The sequence below is a fragment of the Ciconia boyciana genome, chromosome 2 (genome assembly GCF_034638445.1).
Source record: "Ciconia boyciana chromosome 2, ASM3463844v1, whole genome shotgun sequence".
NCBI lineage: Eukaryota > Metazoa > Chordata > Aves > Ciconiiformes > Ciconiidae > Ciconia > Ciconia boyciana.
Genome location: NC_132935.1, coordinates 41,089,547 through 41,108,350, shown reverse-complemented (window position 1 = coordinate 41,108,350; position 18,804 = coordinate 41,089,547). Strand labels below are relative to the sequence as shown.

At 36.2% G+C, this 18,804-nt stretch overlaps 1 protein-coding gene across 1 annotated transcript in view; it reads left to right on the top strand.

Moving 5' to 3' along the window:
* The window catches only part of CHD7 (chromodomain helicase DNA binding protein 7), a 135,695-nt gene that overhangs the window by 83,761 nt on the left and 33,130 nt on the right, over positions 1 to 18,804 (top strand). The window contains exons 6-13 of the mRNA XM_072852433.1: positions 2,555 to 2,692; positions 3,780 to 3,845; positions 8,942 to 8,997; positions 10,448 to 10,562; positions 11,929 to 12,012; positions 12,933 to 13,070; positions 13,167 to 13,288; positions 13,814 to 14,057. Of these exons, the coding sequence (XP_072708534.1) occupies positions 2,555 to 2,692; positions 3,780 to 3,845; positions 8,942 to 8,997; positions 10,448 to 10,562; positions 11,929 to 12,012; positions 12,933 to 13,070; positions 13,167 to 13,288; positions 13,814 to 14,057 (963 nt within the window). The remainder of the gene's footprint in view (positions 1 to 2,554; positions 2,693 to 3,779; positions 3,846 to 8,941; positions 8,998 to 10,447; positions 10,563 to 11,928; positions 12,013 to 12,932; positions 13,071 to 13,166; positions 13,289 to 13,813; positions 14,058 to 18,804) is intronic.

Below are 18,804 nucleotides of genomic sequence, written 5' to 3'. Positions count from 1 at the left end.
CAGGTTGTGGATGTGTTGCTTCTAGTTACGAGAGATGTCGAGACTGATGATCACTTGAGAATGAATGGTCAAAGCAGCCTGGTGAAGAGATTGACAGACAGTGGTGTCCTAACACAAACGTGGTTTATGCCTTCCCTGTTACTATTTTACAGAAGGATGTAGAGTATAATGAAATGTGAGCAATCTAGTGTATTCTAGTTAGAAACAAAAGCAGCAACAGAAGAGAGTGTTATTTCTGATTTGTGCAAACCGTCTATTCTGAATTTTCTAAGTTGAGATACATCATGCAAACAATAAATTTTTGAAGAATAAGTTCTGTCCTGTGCCGCAAATCTCTCTCAGCCTGATTAATGGCGCCAACAAAAGATGTAGAAGAAACTTTTGGAGCTGATGGTTTTTTGAGTTGATTTGCAGATGATTATATACTGTGTACTGTTCCATATATATGCATGTTTTGCTTATTTTCAGTTTAGTGGGACAAAACTTTCTCTTTGTGAAACTCAATTGAGTGATAAACTTCACATTTGAAATATTTTTATTCTTTTTGTAAATACAAGTGTTAGGGTATTTGCATCACTTTTAAATTAAATGCAATAAAGTACTTCAGGTAACTTTTGTTTTCTTAATAGTTTCTCGCACTGTGCATGTTATGCTGCACCCACACTTCTTTGCGTAAACTTAGGGAAGGGTTACAACCACACACACTAGGACAGCTAGAATTAATAAACTTGTTATGCATTTCCTAGCTGAGGTTGATATTAGGCAGTTGTCTAAAACACTGTTGCATTCTTTGTGTTAAATATTGAGTCTTCTGGAACAATATTATGTAGTAATGGACAAAGTGATGCATTGTTATCTTTAGACAAGAAAAATACTTACTTTTATGTGTTACCATACAGCTTTTTTTAATATTCCATTATCAAGCTTATTACTCACCTTTCTACCTGTAGATCAGTTGAGTAGAAGGTAATCTGATGCAGGTAAATGTATGCACAGTTTCTGACAACAGAGCATAACAACTGCAGAGCCTCATGTGGATGTTAGAGGAAACAGGAAGCTAACCAAGTCAATAAAAATCAAATAGAGGATTACTATAAGGTTTTAGGCATCCTTTCTATTGGGGAAATGGAAGAAGAGATTTTTGGCACCAAAAATAGTGGTAAGACTTACCTATTGAGCCAAAAGAAAATTGATGTTTTCCCATCAGTGATTATGGAAATGAGGGTGCAAATTTGCCAAGTGGTATCTATTTTCAAGTATAAAAATATTGTTAAAGTTTTGTGGGAACCCCCCCATAAGTTACTACGTTAAAGGTAGAAGCCACATCACCGTTGTTTAAAAGGGTGATGTAAACTTAACCTTTGCTCAAAAATTTCATTTTCAGTTAAAGAAAGAATTTCTAATTTTGTGAAGTGCATCAGATATTTGTGTTTTAAAAAGTATGATTAACTATCTAAAAGTAAATATTTGACTTTCTCTGTGTACATTGAGAGACCCGGGTGCATAGCTCTGTTAAACAAGCTACATAAGTATTTGCATGTACCGGTGAAGATGTGTGTTAAGCTGAGAAAGATATAAAAATAAGTAGTATATCACTTCATAAAGATGTTTTTTTAACAGTTGATGTTCAACTTTTTTTTTTTAATAGATACATCAGTGCTTTGAGCTATTTGATGCTCAGTTGATGGTTTCCTTCAACAGCATATGCTCTGAGCTTTTCAAAATATATACCTGATGCAGACTATCTGGGAATTTGAATTTTACCGTTGCAGAAAATGGTGTCTGGCGCACTGATTGTCAAGTTGCAAATTCTGTCAAATGCATGCTTGTGTATTTTACAGATTGTTTTCTGAAATTTCTCTGAAGCTTTCTCTCCTCCTGGAGATGAGAGTGTGGGGACACAGAAACCATGTTTGCAGTTTGGGGTGGTTCGAGTTTTTCATTTTCCTCTTAGTTTGGGGTCTTTTCCCATGCTGTGCTGCAGGATGTCTTTCTAAACAGTGCTGGGTCAGTGGAGTGAGGAAATTGTATTTCATTGTATTTCCCCTACAAGATCATCTGGGTACAACTGGGCGGATGGGGAGAGCAAGAAAGTGTGTTGTCACTGCTTAGCAACGCTATGGGCCATGCTGCGGAAAGGTGGTGTTTGGTTCCTGCATTGGCCATCTGTCAAAGTTTGTCGTAGACGTGAATTGAGGGGTGCAACTTCTTGTATTTTAATTGCTTTCTGAGATATGCTTTTTAATTTTCTAATGTGGTTTTAGTAATGCTAAAAAAAAAAATAAAATACTGCTTTCCAACTCAGAACAAGCATGAAGTGGGTTTTTTTGTTTGTTTTTTGTTTGGTTGGTTTTTTAACAGAAGTTAAAAGCAGCTAACAGGCAGGAGTTTAGAATAGTAGTATCTTTATTCCACTATTTCTATCAGGGTGCTGAAAAATAATAGTGTTTGCTACACACTAGTGTATTTGAGAAATAGGAAGAAGTTTTCTCAGTTACTCTGCAATCTTACCAGTTTTGCTTCTCATGAAAAATATCAATGCTTTTCTATTTAGAAGCGACGCTCCAGCAGGCAGGTGAAGAGGAAGCGTTATACAGAAGACCTGGAGTTCAAGATTTCAGATGAGGAGGCTGATGATGCTGATGCTGCTGGAAGAGACTCTCCTTCAAATACTTCTCAGTCAGAGCAACAGGTCAGATATGAACGGACTGGAAAGATGGCTGTAACTGCAGCGTTCAAAGTTCAAATATGGGCCCTTTTCCTGAATGGTATTCATCCATGGTTGGCACAGTGTGCCAGAAGGCATTAGCTTTTTACCTCCTTAAAGGATATATTAATTCATGACTTTGTTTACAAGCTGATGATATGCAATTTGACACAGTTCTTTGAAATTAATGGTCTCTCCTGAAAGGAAACCTAAATTGGACTGCTAGGAGTCTTGAATTTACTTCTGTGAATTCAGTGGCCTGGCTTCTGTGACTTTAATAAACCACTCAAGCTTGTCCCCTGCTGCTAGGCACCATAAGAACCCCTTTATGAAATTACTGCCTTGTAGTACCCAGCAGGGTACACTTTATTCTCTGTGCAATGTAAATGATGGATAAAATAGTTTGAATAAGATGAGGGGTAATAATATAGGAATGACTGTTGTAACAAGCTCATTGTTTTGTAGTGCTTTTTCAAAGAACTACTTCACTTAACTAACTGATGACCTATTGGAGAATATATACGTGTTCTTTGGTATTTCATTTGGCAATTTGTTAAGCCCTGTGAAATATTGTATGTGATCTCCATTGTTAATTGTGTCTTATCAGAAGGAGAATTTGGTAGGTTTGCCTGCAGTTGTAATAGTGAATTAATGTAACAGTGTGATAGAGAATCACAGGCAATTGTGATAGCAATTGTGTGGACACTTACACAGCCAGCTAGAGTTTTTGAACATCTTCTAATATTTAGGCTCTATAGTCCTGAAAGCATGTGTTATTTTAGGAGAGGTGAACTGCGCATGTGGTTATATCTGTGTATCTGTGCATGTCAGCCTTAGCGAGAGAGCTAGAGTTGCATTAGCTCTTAAAAATGGGTTTAAACAAGTATCCTTCAATCCTTTATTATGCTATTAAATCTGTTTGAATCCTCTCAGTTCTCATGCTAGGGGGGAGAAGTCCTCCTGTGTATTAAACTCCTGTTGCAAAAAAATTACTTCAAGTTTTTCTAATGAAGGAAGTCTTTAAGTAACAAAGATGCACTCCCATAACTCTTCTATGGTATTTATGATGTAGGAATCTGCTGATGCTGAAGGTCCTGTTGTGGAGAAAATCATGAGTAGCCGTTCAGTCAAGAAAAAGGTAAAACAAAACAAAACCCCTTCCCCTTTTATTTTTAAACAGGCTAAGCATTTTTCTGCTGAAGACTCTATTAAGTTCTTAATATACCTCAGATATTCCAAATTGAAAAACTGTTTTATTGAATAGAGGAGGTTCCCTGAAGGTGTCTTTAGATGGTATTTAACATGCTTTTGGATAAACGCACACAAAACAGATTACTTGTTTAGTCTTCCACTCTTTTCTTGCATTTCTTCAGATGAGAATTTTGATTTTTGCAAATTTACATACCTGGGCGAAATCTATGGTGCTTTTCAGTTCAGAGTGATGTTTCATGGGAGTTTGTGGAGTGAGAGAACTCTCCTGCATCCTAAGTTTTTGCCTTTTCTAGTAAAGAAAAATTCTTGCCCATAATTTTTGCATCTTTTGATAATGGTTGTGCTTAGCAGCTAAAACAACTTTACATGCGATCAGGTACATTACATATACAGGTGATTAATACCTTCCTTGTCACTATGCTAAGATGGTGAAAGAAACACACTCTTTAGTTAAGTGTGGTTCTCTTTTAATTCTGCCCTGCTTGCTAGTTAGGTTCTTATTTTGCTTACAGATTCTTCTAATCTGCTTGACAACTTGATTGGCCTTTGCACTTCCAAACTATTAAACTCTGGGTACGAAGTAGAAAAGAACTTGTTCCGAAAAGGGCATTATTATATTTTATGGACTCTTTTGTGTAGCTAATTCCCTGACTTGTACTGCAGTTGGGCAGAAAGCTGTCTGACTAATATAGATATGGTACTCATGTTGATCTTAGTTAACCAGAAATAATTCTTTTCCTCAAAGTGTTAATTTTCAGATTGGAGGAGGGAAAGTTGCCTTTATTCATGGATTATTTTTTTTTTTTTCCATGTTGTGGCATTTTGTTGGGGGGGGGGGTGTTTGTTTTTTAATTTTATTGCTACTGTCATAAAATCATTAACAGCTTTGTAAACCTAAATTCATGCAATGTCATGACTGGCTGTGATTGAATTTGACCTGTTTCTGCAGCTTTCACGGTGCAAAACCTCTAGGGCTTTTATTGAAGTCCAGAGCTACATTTTGTGTTTCAAACCATAGGCTTATTTTTCAGGTAACTTCATGTAATATAAACTCAGTAATTAGTTGTCCTGATGGTCTACTAGGCAGGAGAGGAGAATGTGGCCTTTTCATAAATGTCTTTACATTGGAAGCTGTTTTTCACCAATTACTCTTCTCTTCTTCCTCTCCCCTGCAAACAAAGGTGTGATTACTCATGGGGAGTGTGTATTTTGCAGCAGTTTGTGGGAAGTGGTTGGTCTGCTGCCTACGTGTCTTTGATTGCAAGCTCTGCTGGAGGCAAGCTCTATTTTGAGCTCTTTCTTTAATGTTTTTCATGGATTGTATTTGCAGTTTGAGGGGTGTCTCTTCTTTCCCTGCTCTTCTCCCTAGCCCTCTCCAAAATAAAAAAAAAATGGATTTCAGGATGTTAATATTTAACATCTGAAGTATCCAACTGTGCTTTTATTAAAGGTCTTTTACACTCTTACTAACGTCATCAAAACCCTGGTTGTTAGATTACTAATCAAAGTAAAATTGCTGTGATCAGGACCAGTGCATAAAATAAACATGAGAAAAGGCTTCAACTAGGAAACCTTTCAGTGGATTAGGTTGTAACAAAGATGTTGCGTTCAAGTAAAGGACATTAGATAATATGCTTTTGGAGCAGTATTCTTATGATAAAATTATGCTGGTTTTCTAAAAAATAGCCTTAGTCTAGTTTTGGAGTTGCCAGCCATGATGCAGCACTGTACTTGCAACCATTTTTGAAATGTACAGAATAAAAGGTAGAAATTACTTTAGTTCATGTTTGAAGTATAAAAGACAATGTTTTTTCCTGTTGTTCTTAACATGGAATTTTGAATTCTGTTGAATACTCTTCTCTCCTGCAGAAAGTATTAAGTACACCTATCACTCTCTTTCCAAACCATCACGGTCCTGATGTCTTCAGTTTGTATGTGGAAATTTCTCATTTTTCTAATTATTTTCTTGGCCAGCTTCAGTCCCCTTTGAATTTCTGTTCCTTAACTTTGAAAAGGAATGGCTAGAATTAAATACGCTATTCAGCACAAATAGCACATATTATGGAAAGATGTGGAGTTTGTGGAACATTATACCTGCATGTTACACATCTGAATTTCTTTTTGCCTACGAATACATGGTGAGAATTAGATCTAATTGAACTGTGTACAAATACTTACATCTCTTCCACAAACTGATTAGTTTACAGTGCTTGTCTATCTAGTGCTGTGTATCAGTTGAGGTGATTGTTTTTAATGTGTTGCTTTGCATCTGTTATTAATGTGTTCTGTTGACTATTTTTCTAGCAGTTGATATTTCTGGTTGGGTTTTGGTTTTGTGGGGTTTTTTGTTGCGGCTGTTTTGGGTTTTTTGAGGGGTTTTTTGTGTTCTGTTTTTTTGGTTTTGTTTTGTTTTTAAGCTCGCTCTTATCTGTACACCTGAGTGGCTTGCTTAAATAACTTGTGTTAGCAGGTATTACTGTATCACTTCTGTGGCAATGGCAGTGCAAGGCTGTGTGCTCTTAAGTATTTGCTTGAAGGAAGGGATCATTTATTTCTTCAATTATCTGCAGAGACTGTGGATCAGATTGTCAATTATGGCCGCACCTGAGCAATAATAATTTGAAGTGTCCTGCATTGCCCAAGTCTGCCATGCGCTATTTTAGGATGCCTGCGTAATCAGTTTTGGGAGAATTTTGCATAAATGTTCCATCTCACCTTTTTACCTGGTTAACGTAAATGTATGTGTAGTGGGGGTTGGACAGTGATGTCAAAGGCATAAGCTTCTGTCTCATATATCCTAAACTGAGCTATTGTTAAACCCTTCTTGAGGGCTGGTGATTGTAGCTTGATTAGAAATTTTTTTTTTTTGGCCATAAGCGTGAATGCCAGAGTAAGATTTTTAAAAAGATTTTTTTTCCGAAATACTTTTTATTTACGTGAATCTTTGATGCACACTCATAGAACATGTAGTAACATAGACCAGTTATTACCTATTAGTCAATACAAAAGTACGTTTTACTCATGAGAGTTACAGGATTTATCAACATTTACATTGTAAATGATTGTTATTAAGTTGGCAGTTGACAGAAAATACACTTGACTGAAATGCTGTTGAGGGGAAGTTAAATTGGCTAATATGAAACCTTTATATAAAGGTGTTTAACCATGTTGTCATTGTACGATTGATGTATCTCAAAGGATTCTGATTTAAAACTAATCAAAGAGACTTGGCCATAATACATTTCAGAAAATAAAAAAAGTTAATGTCTTAAATTTAGGGTTGACTTCTTAAAGACAGATTTTGCCTCAGGGTAGTGAATAGATTCAGATAATGAGATCTCCATTTTTCAATACTTTTTTTTAATACAGTTTTGACCTATAAATATGAATACCTTCTTGAGATATACTCCCTTTTAAATTTTTTTGTTTAAAGAAAAAAAAATCTTGATGGTCTTCAAATTCCTTCCTTTGACAGTATGTTTGTAAGTGACAGAGAAGCTTCTTCCCTGTGTTCAGGGTTAGGAGATAGTTTATCTTCAACAGAGGACTTAAGAAGATCAAGAAGTAGCACTAGGAATACCTTATCTTCTTCCATTTTTTCAGGGAGAACTAGGTGGAAGCTGGTGTTGCTCCTCTCTCTAAAAAAGGAACACAAGCAGACAGTACTGGGGTGATACAAACACTAAAATGATAACATTCCTTGCTAGTCTGGAAGAGAAGGAATACTATGTAAATCAGGGATTAGGAATGCATTAACTTTTTCTTTACTGTGCTACAAGAGAGTTTAATGCAACTGCTGCTGTGGTTCTTTAATTGCACTGCTATGGAAGTAATATCTAGCCAGTAACTTTTCTTTTCAGAGAGAATTTGGAAGATGGCAATTCATCCTCTAGCTTCAGAGTAGTCTCTCTCATATATATATATATATATATATATATATATATATATATATATATATATATATATATATATATATATATATATATATATTTCTTTTATATACATATATAAAAAAAGATGGAGGATGTTGACTTACACAGGGGTCAATTGTTTTGTCTGTTTAGCACTACATACTATATTTATTACAGATGTTGTTGTCCCTGATGAAGTATGTAAAACAGAAAATCCTCTTCTATTTAAAATTGTTCCGAAGTTCATTAGTAAACACAAACCGTTAATGTTGTGACGTAAACTGAATTCTAAGTGTGTGCCTGGTGCACTGTCCTTAGTTTGTCCTATGGCTGCGTTCAGGAGTAATTCAACAAAGTATTACATGCCATATGTTATGCAATACTTTGGCACTAGGGATGAGTTAAGGGTAGTCTCAGCCCGTAGCACGGAATGCCCTTGGTTTTGCTGGTTTATATCACAACTTTAACCTTGCTTTAAATGTAGGTTTTGGGTGTTAATTTAATTTGGCTGCTCTGTATGTGAGACATCTTGCCTGAGTGAATTTAATTGCACCATTGAGTAAAACTAAAGCCATGAACACTGATGCACTAAAATTCTAGCAGAGGTATAAGGTTTAGTTTTATATGGCTTCTTGTTTGGAGTTATTAACTATATGGAGGAATAAACCCCCTTTAAAACTCTTTTTTAAAACATTACAAAACCCACAATGTAAAGTTGCCATGAGCCAGCCAAAAATAATACATATGGCATTCAGGAGTGCAGTTGCTAATTGGCTGCTGCCTGAGAAAATGGTACACTTGGCTTCTACTTAACACTGTGGGTTTGGCAGAAAGCCAGATTTGGGGTGAGGTTGTGAATGAAGCTGCATGTGGTTAGGGAGGAGTTCAAATGATTCATGTCTTGGAAGTTGTAGTAAGCAGTGCAGTATGTACTTGGGTAAGCTGCTGGAGGAAACTCCTCACCCATGTCCTGCCCCTACAAACGCTTTCCTACACCTCCACTTGTCTCTCTATGTGGGGACCATATTCTGTATTTCGTTTAGTTTTAATCATTAACTAAATTGGGCTGTTTAGTGGTTTAATTCACATTTCAACAATTCTTTTCTTATAGATGGAGAATGGAGAGGAGGTAGAAGTAGAGGAATTCTATGTAAAGTACAAAAACTTGTAAGTAAAGTTATAGGTTTGATTACTATCTTTAAGTTCACGTAACTTCCAAATAGTTTTTAAAGGCTGGTTTTGTAAATGATATAACTGTTACTATCCAACTTCAAACATTTCTCATGTTTCATCCAAAACAGTGGCAAATAAACAGGGAAATACCTTGCATTGGTGGTACTGGGTTTGATAGTGTCATCTTAATTTGTGTTCTCTCCGAAATGAAATCCATAGGTAAAATTGCTCTGCTATTAAAAACTTTAATCTAAGGCTCATTACGCTTGCAGATTCATGAGCACATACCAGTGCTGTGTAGCTGTGTAGATCTAACTGCAACCGTAATGTGACTGCAAACTACTCAAAAATAACCCTTAACGTTGTTTCAAAAACAGGATTTGTGTTAAACAAAATGTCTAAGATAACAAATGAGATGGCTTCCAATATTCCAGCAGATAGCTGCCCCTCCGTAAGAGGGATGTAATAGTGGTGAGAATAGCATATTGTTTCACTTCTGGGCTCTGAAACTGCAGTGCAATCAGTATTTAAAACAAGATACTTCACAGCTGGATAAGCTCATTTTTCTTTCAGAAAAATAGCATATCTTGTTTAATTTTAGCAAATTTTCCATCTGAGAGACAGAAATTTCCTTAAAGTGAGTTTCTTGCAGCTAACTGCAGATAGTTGACTTCACTTTAAATATGCTGCCACCTTTGTACCTTTTGCACTATATTGATTATTGCATGATGTTTAATAGCTTAATTATGCTTTGTTTAGTTTTATTACATTGACATGTAATTTTTGTATTAACTATTTGTGTCTTAGACTTCTTATGAGTCTGTCAAAAGTTAGATTGCTAAATTTATAAAGTGGGACTAGCCATTTGGCAGAGATACTGTTCCTTACTTTCTGTTTTCTTAAAGATGAATGATTACCATGGAACTGCATTTACAAAGGTTTTTCTTTTCTTCCTATCAGTGTTAAAACTTCAATTGACTCATATGCGACTTTCAATTACAATGCTGTTCTCACAAAAAATAGTGTATAGCATGTTAGTATTTAAAATGTTGGAGTATTTTTATTAACTTCTAAAGCCCCTACTCTTGGCTAGAATATGATGTTAAATAATGACACTTATGATAAATGTCTTGTATAGTAATTATGTTTTAAGTATGCCCAATAAAAATCATCTTAACTTTGTGCCAAACACTAAATGTATGGGGTATGTATTTAAATTTTGAGTGGGAGTTGTTTTTATTTACTGACAAGTTTCTCCATTAGTAACTATAATTACTTCCAGTAAAGATGATTTGTTAATAACCTGTATGATGAAGAAGATAGTGTCCTGTTTTCCAAGCGTGGCACTACAATGTGCTGGAAAGATCTAGCTACACTAGTGGGATACATGGGAGCGTGCAATGGAAGCATAGTTTTGAGTAAGATTTTCTGTTTCATCTTCTAGTTCTTACCTTCATTGTCAGTGGGCGTCTGTGGAAGAGCTGGACAAAGACAAGAGAATTCAGCAGAAGATTAAGCGGTTTAAGGCAAAACAGGGCCAGAACAAATTCCTTTCAGAAGTACGATTTGTTTGTTTGTTTCTTTCTTTTAGGTATTTAAGGAATATTCTTATGAATTCTTGTTTTGTATACAAGCAGAAGATTTTGAACACCTGTGTGATATATCAGTAGCATTTATTCTGGTATAAAGTATGACCATTCTTGATCCAAGTCTTGCAAGTTTATGAACTCAAGTAATCTATCCTGACTGTATACTTTTTACCATAGTTTTTTTTTTCTTAAAGTGAGTGGTTAGTTGTTTGTAGTGTAAGCATGACTCTTTCTGAATCAGTACCAGGTCTCTTTTCTCAGGAGCCGATTATGCCAGAAAAGTGCATCACATTTTTCTGTGTTATGGACTGCTGCTCACTAGGGATTCTAAGCTTTTTACCATCAGTTTAATTTCACTTAGAGCCACAAGCAGTAGTGTGGCAGGGGTCCTGTCAATAAAAGACCAGATCTGCTGATTTGTGTCTCTGAAAGCTTACCTTTCAGTAAAATGCTGTCTTTTGAGGAAAAAAAAAGTAGGTTCATGTGCTACTGTATTTATTTATTTATATTTATTTTTACTGTATAGTTGAAGCTGAACAAAACCTGTTGCAAATTGAGTACTTCCATCTGTTCTAAGTGAAGATGCCTGGAATTGCTTCTTTTTTAATTTTTTTTTTTAAATCTGTTTCCAAATGGGTCACAAGTTACTGTAAATACTTGGAATTTGTTATTGTTTTAGAAAAAGCTATCAAAATGTACATAGTCTTTAGTCCTTTTGTTTGCCTTTTCTATTGGAGGGGATCTTAAAAGTATAAAATGAAACATAACGCTTTAGTACACAAGAGAATCCCGTAAGTTGTTGAAGGGATAAGAAAGAACAAATCATGATTTTTTGGAGAAACTGTGTATGCATGCAGTGTCTTTTCTCTTTTTTTTGAAATAATAATATTTGAATCTTGCTTATAAAGCAGTTAGACAATTCCTGTAGTTAAAATAATCCAAAGGCACTTAGTGTACAAGGCTCTAATTTCTTTATTGCAAGCTGTAGTTTTCAAGAATGCTAAATGCATTGCATGCCATAAGCCTTTTCGATTGCTCATTAGTGAATTGTAATTTCACACTTCATTTAAAATATTCTTAAACATTCTCTCACAGTAAAAGGTTTCACACAGTAATTAAGAGGCCCAGTTAACAAAGTCTGAGAAGTCTGATTCCCTCACGGGGAATGATCTTGCTGAATTGTAGCATTTCAATTAACATGTTGAAGTTTGCCAAATATAAATTCTATGTCACTGTGACCCAAAATATTATTGCCTGGTGAGATATATAATCATTTTTCCTCTCAGGAAGGGCTAATAGAGATATCTTTTATATTTTTGCCTCTCTCCTTGAACAGATTGATGATGAGCTTTTTAATCCAGATTATGTGGAAGTTGATCGAATCATGGATTTTTCACGTAGCACAGATGATAACGGAGAGGTAAACAAAACTTTTAGTGCATCTGTAGTTACATAGACCTTGTGTTTAGAATTTAATGTGAATATATTAAACGCTTCAGAAGCTACCAGAGTATATGTGTGTAGAAAATAAGAACATGTTTGAGAAAACATTGTCTAATATAGCAGTTTCCCTAAAATAAAGGCTTTTAAGTGAGAATTCCAAACTTCTTAGAAGTCACCTATATTTAAAAAACAAAAAAAACAAACAAAAAACCCAACAACAAAAAAACCTTCTGATATGTAGGTCTGAGGTTGTATGTAATACTGTAGAAATACGATGTCCATGCAGGTAATACAGAATTTAAATGAAAATTGCAAGAATCTTAGCTAAATGTCATAATAGTTTAGACATTGTTTAGACTATCTGTTGCAGAAGAGGTCCTGAATTCACTGCTTCTTACTTTTTAATGACTTGTTCTGCAGAACAAGATCACTTTGTCTTCCAGGAGACTCCTTTTTGGTCCTGGGAGAATAGAAAGCTTCACTGACAGTGTCAGTGTTTCCATATTGCTCTATCCATGAGTGATGGTGTTTGGGTTGCCTGCTGGGAAGTTTCTGATGACACTGATAAGAAAACACAGTTGGCTGTTTAAATATGTGGTAGAGTATAGAAATTGTAACAGTTGGAAAATGAATAGTGTTTTACTTCTAAATTTTAGTCTAACCTTAGTGATTTCGAATGTAGCGTTGTGCTTGTTTTGGTGGTAAGCCTACATTCCCTGCGTTATAATCTTACTTTGTTAGGTTGTCAAGGTGTCAGCCTGCTCTTTTGGCTGATTGAGACGTTCAGGTCTGGTAAAGCTTTTTGAATTGTATGTAGCCTGCAGATCTCCTGTAAAAATGGTTACACTTTCATTTTTTTCTAAACTGTGATGTAATCTTATTTTTGTCTTAACAAAGCCTGTAACGCATTATCTCGTGAAATGGTGTTCGCTTCCTTATGAAGACAGCACTTGGGAGCTCAAGCAAGACATCGACCAAGCTAAGATCGAAGAATTTGAGAAACTGATGTCTAGGGAGCCAGAAATAGAGCGTGTGGTAAGAATTGGCTCCATATAGAGGATTTTATTTGAAAATAGTAAAGTAATGTGGTCTTTTAGAAACCACTAATGGGATTTGCTGTATTCGAAACAGGAGCGACCTCCTGCCGATGACTGGAAGAAATCGGAGAGTTCCAGGGAGTATAAAAACAATAACAAACTCAGGGAATACCAGTTGGAGGGAGTAAACTGGCTTCTTTTCAATTGGTACAACACGTACGTAAAATATTGCTTACTGCTGAATCCTGCTTTGGAAAGATTTTATAGCTTATTTGGAACAATAACCTTTTAAACTAGTCTTCTAAAGCGAGGTTTTAGAATTATTTACACGTCTCATTTTTTGCTGCAGGAATCATATACAAACTAATTTTGGGTGGATAACATAATGTTACATAACATGAATATTTCACATTCTTGTGGCAAACGCTTTTGCATGTATATGTGTTCATGCACACCCTTGCTGCCCTATCCTCTCTCATGTGAACTGGAGAGGTACATAAAATGGATATATTCATGCTTATTGCATCACAAATCGTAATGTTTATTTAAAATGCAAAAAGATTGTAATGTCTTTTCAGTGCAAACTTGCCATTCTAGAAATTTCTGTTTTATTCAGTTTAGCTCCTTATTGATTTTCTGTGTTTTAAGTTAGGAGTAAATAATTCAGACTGGTTTTTTTGTTTGTTTGTTTGTTTGTTGTTTGGTTTGTTGTTTTTGTTTTTTTTTTTAAATTGTTTTCAGACGAAACTGCATTTTAGCAGATGAAATGGGGTTGGGAAAGACTATCCAGTCCATTACGTTTCTCTATGAGATATATTTGAAAGGAATCCATGGTCCTTTCTTGGTTATTGCACCATTGTCCACAATTCCCAACTGGGAAAGGGAGTTCCGCACCTGGACAGAGTTGAATGTGGTGGTGTATCATGGGAGTCAAGCAAGCCGGCGGACCATCCAGTTGTATGAAATGTATTTCAAAGATCCACAGGTAAAAGCTCTTCATTATTTTTCTTTTTCTCTTTTTTGTATATGCTTTACTGTTGTTTATTAATCTAAGCATTGATTAGGGTTTTAGTACTGATACAGTAGGTTTTAGCCAATAATGAAGGCATATATATTAATAAGGAGAGTGCTTTTTAATAGTAACCAAGAGATCAGCTGGAAATAGAGAGGGACCAAGAGTTACTGAGATGGTGCAACTCTTGTTCAGGGTTTCATTGTTTTGTGCAAGGTTTTCATTATTTTGCATTCCTGAGGAGAGCTGGCAGAAAAGATTCTTAATGGAGAAACTACTTTAATTGGAACTAAGCTTAAAAATCAATCTTTGCTTACCATTCCAGGAAAAGATCAGCTTCTAGAAATTAAACTTGTTGATTCTTCTTTATCAAGTTTCATAAATCAGATATATCTTTAATCTGTGTTACTGCACTCAGGTTGAGTAGTTCTTAAGAGAGAAGGAAAGTAGGTATGGAAAAGTTTGGGGGTAGAAACAGAAAATTATTTGGAAAACTGAAGCTATGAAGAACAACAGATCTCTACACTTAAATGCATGGCTTTGCCCAGAGTAAGTAAACAGGATTGGGGGAAAATAATGTGCATACATTGAATGTAATTGTAGAACAACATAATCCTCCTCACTTAAGAGGAAAAAAAGAGTGGAAGTTCAACCTGATTTGATATATTGTGGAGTATTATTTCCAGCTGAGCTTAAAGAAGTGATAGTGGTAAATTCATATATTTAGATTTTCTGTAAAGCATTTGATTTTATGCCACCGGATATTTTGATTAATAAACTAGAATGATATAAAATCAATATGGCACACATTAAGTGGATTTAAAACTGGCTAACTGATATTTCTTGATGTAATTGTAAATGAGAAATGATTTGCATTTCCAGCGTAGTTCTTCAGGGATTGGTTCGTGTCCATGAGCTATATAACACTTTTATCAATGACCTGAAAGAAAACATAAAATCATTACTGAGGAAGTTTTCAAACGACACACAGATGGGGAGAGTGGTAAATAATTAAGACAGTTCATGGATACAGAGTAAGCTGTATTACTTAATAAATTGGATCCAAGCTAACAATACTCAGAATAGCTAAATATAGGGCTATTTGTGGACAAGGAGTGGAGATGATTCTTACAGTAGGGAGATCTCGGTTCTGGGAAGGCTGTAAGACAAATGCAGATCCTTTTGTGTCATGACACACAAGCAGTTAAACATGAGTTCATACTGTGAGACTGTGGTTAAAAGGGCTAGTGTAGTAGGAAAGAAATCTTTATTAAAGAATAGGAAAGTTACACCGTTCTTTTCTTGTCAGTAATGTGGTGGGTAGTCCAGTTCTGCCTGGTTCTCACTTCCTGTCCTCAAAAAGTGTGTTTAAAAACCGGAGTCCTTAGAGCAAAGCCATGAGGGTGGTTGCGAGATAGAAAATACGCTTCTACAGGGAAAGAACTGAGTAAAAACTGTTTTGAAGGTGATGACTGTGGCACAACTTGACATGCCATTAGGCCAAACAGAAATAGAATCACGTACTTAAATACAGTAGAAAAACACACAGTAATTTATGGTAGTTAGAAGTTGCATCTGTTTGGCCTAGAAAATAACCATTTTCTCAGCAATTTGTCAAAGAAACTTTCAAATCAAAATCTTATACACTGTTGTTAAAGAAGATTGATTTGAGTAAGAGTTGCTACACTGAGGTCTAATGGCTTATATTCCTTACGATAATAATCACATTTAGCTTCTTACCTACATGTATAATACACAAATGAACTGGAATTGATTTGTACTTTTTCTGGTTTTAAAATTATTTCTTGTCAGAGAGGGATATTTTATATCAAATTTAAAAATTTGGGTTTATACAAATACTGTCTCTACTGAAGTGTTTCCTGTGTTAAAAATCATGGGTTTTGTTACTGAAGCGGTGCTTGTTCTCAGCGTGTTCTTCCCCTTAGGATGCAGCAGTTGCATTGCATGAAACCTGAAGGAATGTCATCAGAAAAATTCCACTTACTGTGCAGATTCTTAGTGTTATTTTGGCAATATCATTTTGTTCATCTAAAGGCAACTAAAAGGATCTAAAGCAAGATGCTACAGAAAGTGTTGTTCCCCCTGTTGCCATATTCTTAACTCGCCTCTTGCAATGACCATGGCAGTGATTTGGCCCCATAGCGAGTAATGACAAAGCACTCATGGCATAGAAAAATGAATCATTTTCTGCTAGCTTTGCTCCCTGAACTGGCTTAACAGGAGAATTAGACAATTGCCATGGTTGGGGATAAAGGAGAAATGGAGTGAACTCATCCTTTTGGTGGCAGCTAGCTTAGATGTGTCATGAAATCACCTTCTGTGTTCCATTCTTTGTGAGACTGTGTCAGCTGTGAAACGCATGGTAGAAACTGAATTACGGGTAAAAAAAATCTCTTCATGTTCTGACAAAAAGAATCCCCGTGTAGTGTTCAGTCTGGCATCCTCTAAAGTACCATCAGTGGGCGTACAATGGGGGATGAGAAGGGAGAGAAAGAGGGCAGGCTTTGGCAGTGTCATTTCTAGTCCCCTTGCCAAACACACCAACCCAGATACTGGCGTCTTTTGGCTTTTTAGGTCTTAACATGAAAATAGGCCTCTCAAGCTGAGCTGTTTCTCAAAAAGACAATTGAACATTGAGAAAGTCTGAGTGGCTTTGAAGGGCAATAATAAGAGACAGCATGCATAAGAAGCACCTACCCCATCAGCAGTAGTGTGATTTTTCAGAGTCAACACCAGTAACCAGAGTCAAGTTGTTGTGAAAAGCTAGAGAGTAGTCGATAACAAAATACATTTCTGCAGTGGTGTGACTTGAACACTAAGGACACCATGCTACCAGAGACATTCCCCTAAAATCCCTTTCTGCCTTACTGCTTGTGAGGGTCACGTAGGGAAGCTTCTTCGGGTGTTCCTGAGCAATGTAACTGAAAGGTCCTTCTGGGGGCCTTCCCTGGTTGGAATATCAAATAAACCAGTTGCTTTTCTGTAGTATTCTACCTCTGAGGAAGAGTTCTGTGGTAAGATCAGGAAAACTATATAAGCCAAATAAAATTAATGACAGAGCCCTGCGAAAGAGTTGACTTGTTTGTGAGGGAAATTTACTTCTCAGTGTAATGAGGACTAAAAAGAGAAACTACCTGGCTCACATGTAGAAATGGAGTACCTTGTCCTTGGTTGATTTTAACGCAAAATAATGCTATTGATGTTCAGGACTTTTTCTGGCTTACCTGGTTCATTCCTTTTGGGCTCAGTGGGTGTTGGCTTAAGAGAGTATTTTCTTGCCTGCATGGTTTTCTTCCTTGCTGAGAAGCTATTGAGCTATGAATATGTCATCAGCATAGGATTGCCTCAGATTTCTACAAAGAATGGTTGGTGTGCAGCAGTTTAAGACAGTATTTCACCAATAGGGACTCTGTCTTTCACTGAAGGTGATGTTGAATTGCATTTTACAAAGTGGCTGCGACTTAGCCAGAAGACATCTGGAAAACTATAATTGGTTAACGTACACATTTCTTGCATCCGTTCTCTTGTTCCTCAAAGTGGAGTCTGAGGTTGGTGGGAAAAGACCATAATAATCTTTCACGGTTCCCATTGGTGGAATGTGCATCTTTTTAGAAACCTACTTCTCATACACATCCAATTGATCTTCTCAGTTTGTATCTTCTAAGAGGTAATACCCCAAAACATAACCCAACTTTTATATTCATACCTAATTGTTGTATCTTGTGGCTACCTCTGTTGCTTGAGTTAACTTCCAGAATTTCCCAAACAGAACAAGAAATGGCTACCTATTAGGAAGATTGATTTCCTCATAGGCAAGAATTTCTCTGAGTAAATGGATATGAAATTCCTGTAGTTCAAGATCAGAGAACCTCATTAGGATGCCACACTGAAAGAGGATAAATTGATTCCTAGTTGCCTAAGAATTCACCCTTGACAATGGTATAGGTCACTTTCCTGATAGTTTCTACATTTAAATTTCTCAAATGTGACATTAATAGGATTACTTAGGATTCTCTCCCCATACTTCCCCAAGTGTTGGAGGCCTAAAACTGTTGAAGAACATCATTGTTCACCTTCTAAAGCTCTTGGAGAGCTCTTAGAACTTTCTGCTTGATTTACTCCTGTGTTCTTCAGTACAGCATTTGACTGTCTTTCAAATAATAGGAGCTCTTGTGGGAAGGCCACTATGCATATTTTAATGTGAGATTTAGACAACTCTGACTTTATAAAGGGTCCCTCTTAAGATTTTTGCTTCACCTGGGTGTGCTGCTTTATGTAGTGATCATTTTTGAAGAGCACTGCTTGCTGTACAGTCATGAGGTTGCTCATGGAAGTGTTTTCCGCTACTTGGAAAGAATCTCCTCGACTGCATTCTCTTGTTTTCACAGTTATATCTGGCTTATGAAAAGGTTACAGCATTTCAATTTGCTGGCTTTTGAAGTTGCCCATTTAGTCTATCTTCATCCGCTGTTTGTTAGGTAACAACTCGTTTTCTCCCTAAGAAGATAAATGTTTCTGGACTATGCTACGAGAAAGCACTGTTGAGCAGGTCATTACTTCCTCTCAAATGCTCTTGATGTGCATAGGCAGATTTAATGCTGAGTTCAGGATATCGGGTTTCCATTCATTTTATTGAGTCAGTAGCCAGTTCTGATCCCCACAGTTTGGAGAGGATTATATGCAGGTTACTTATAAAAGG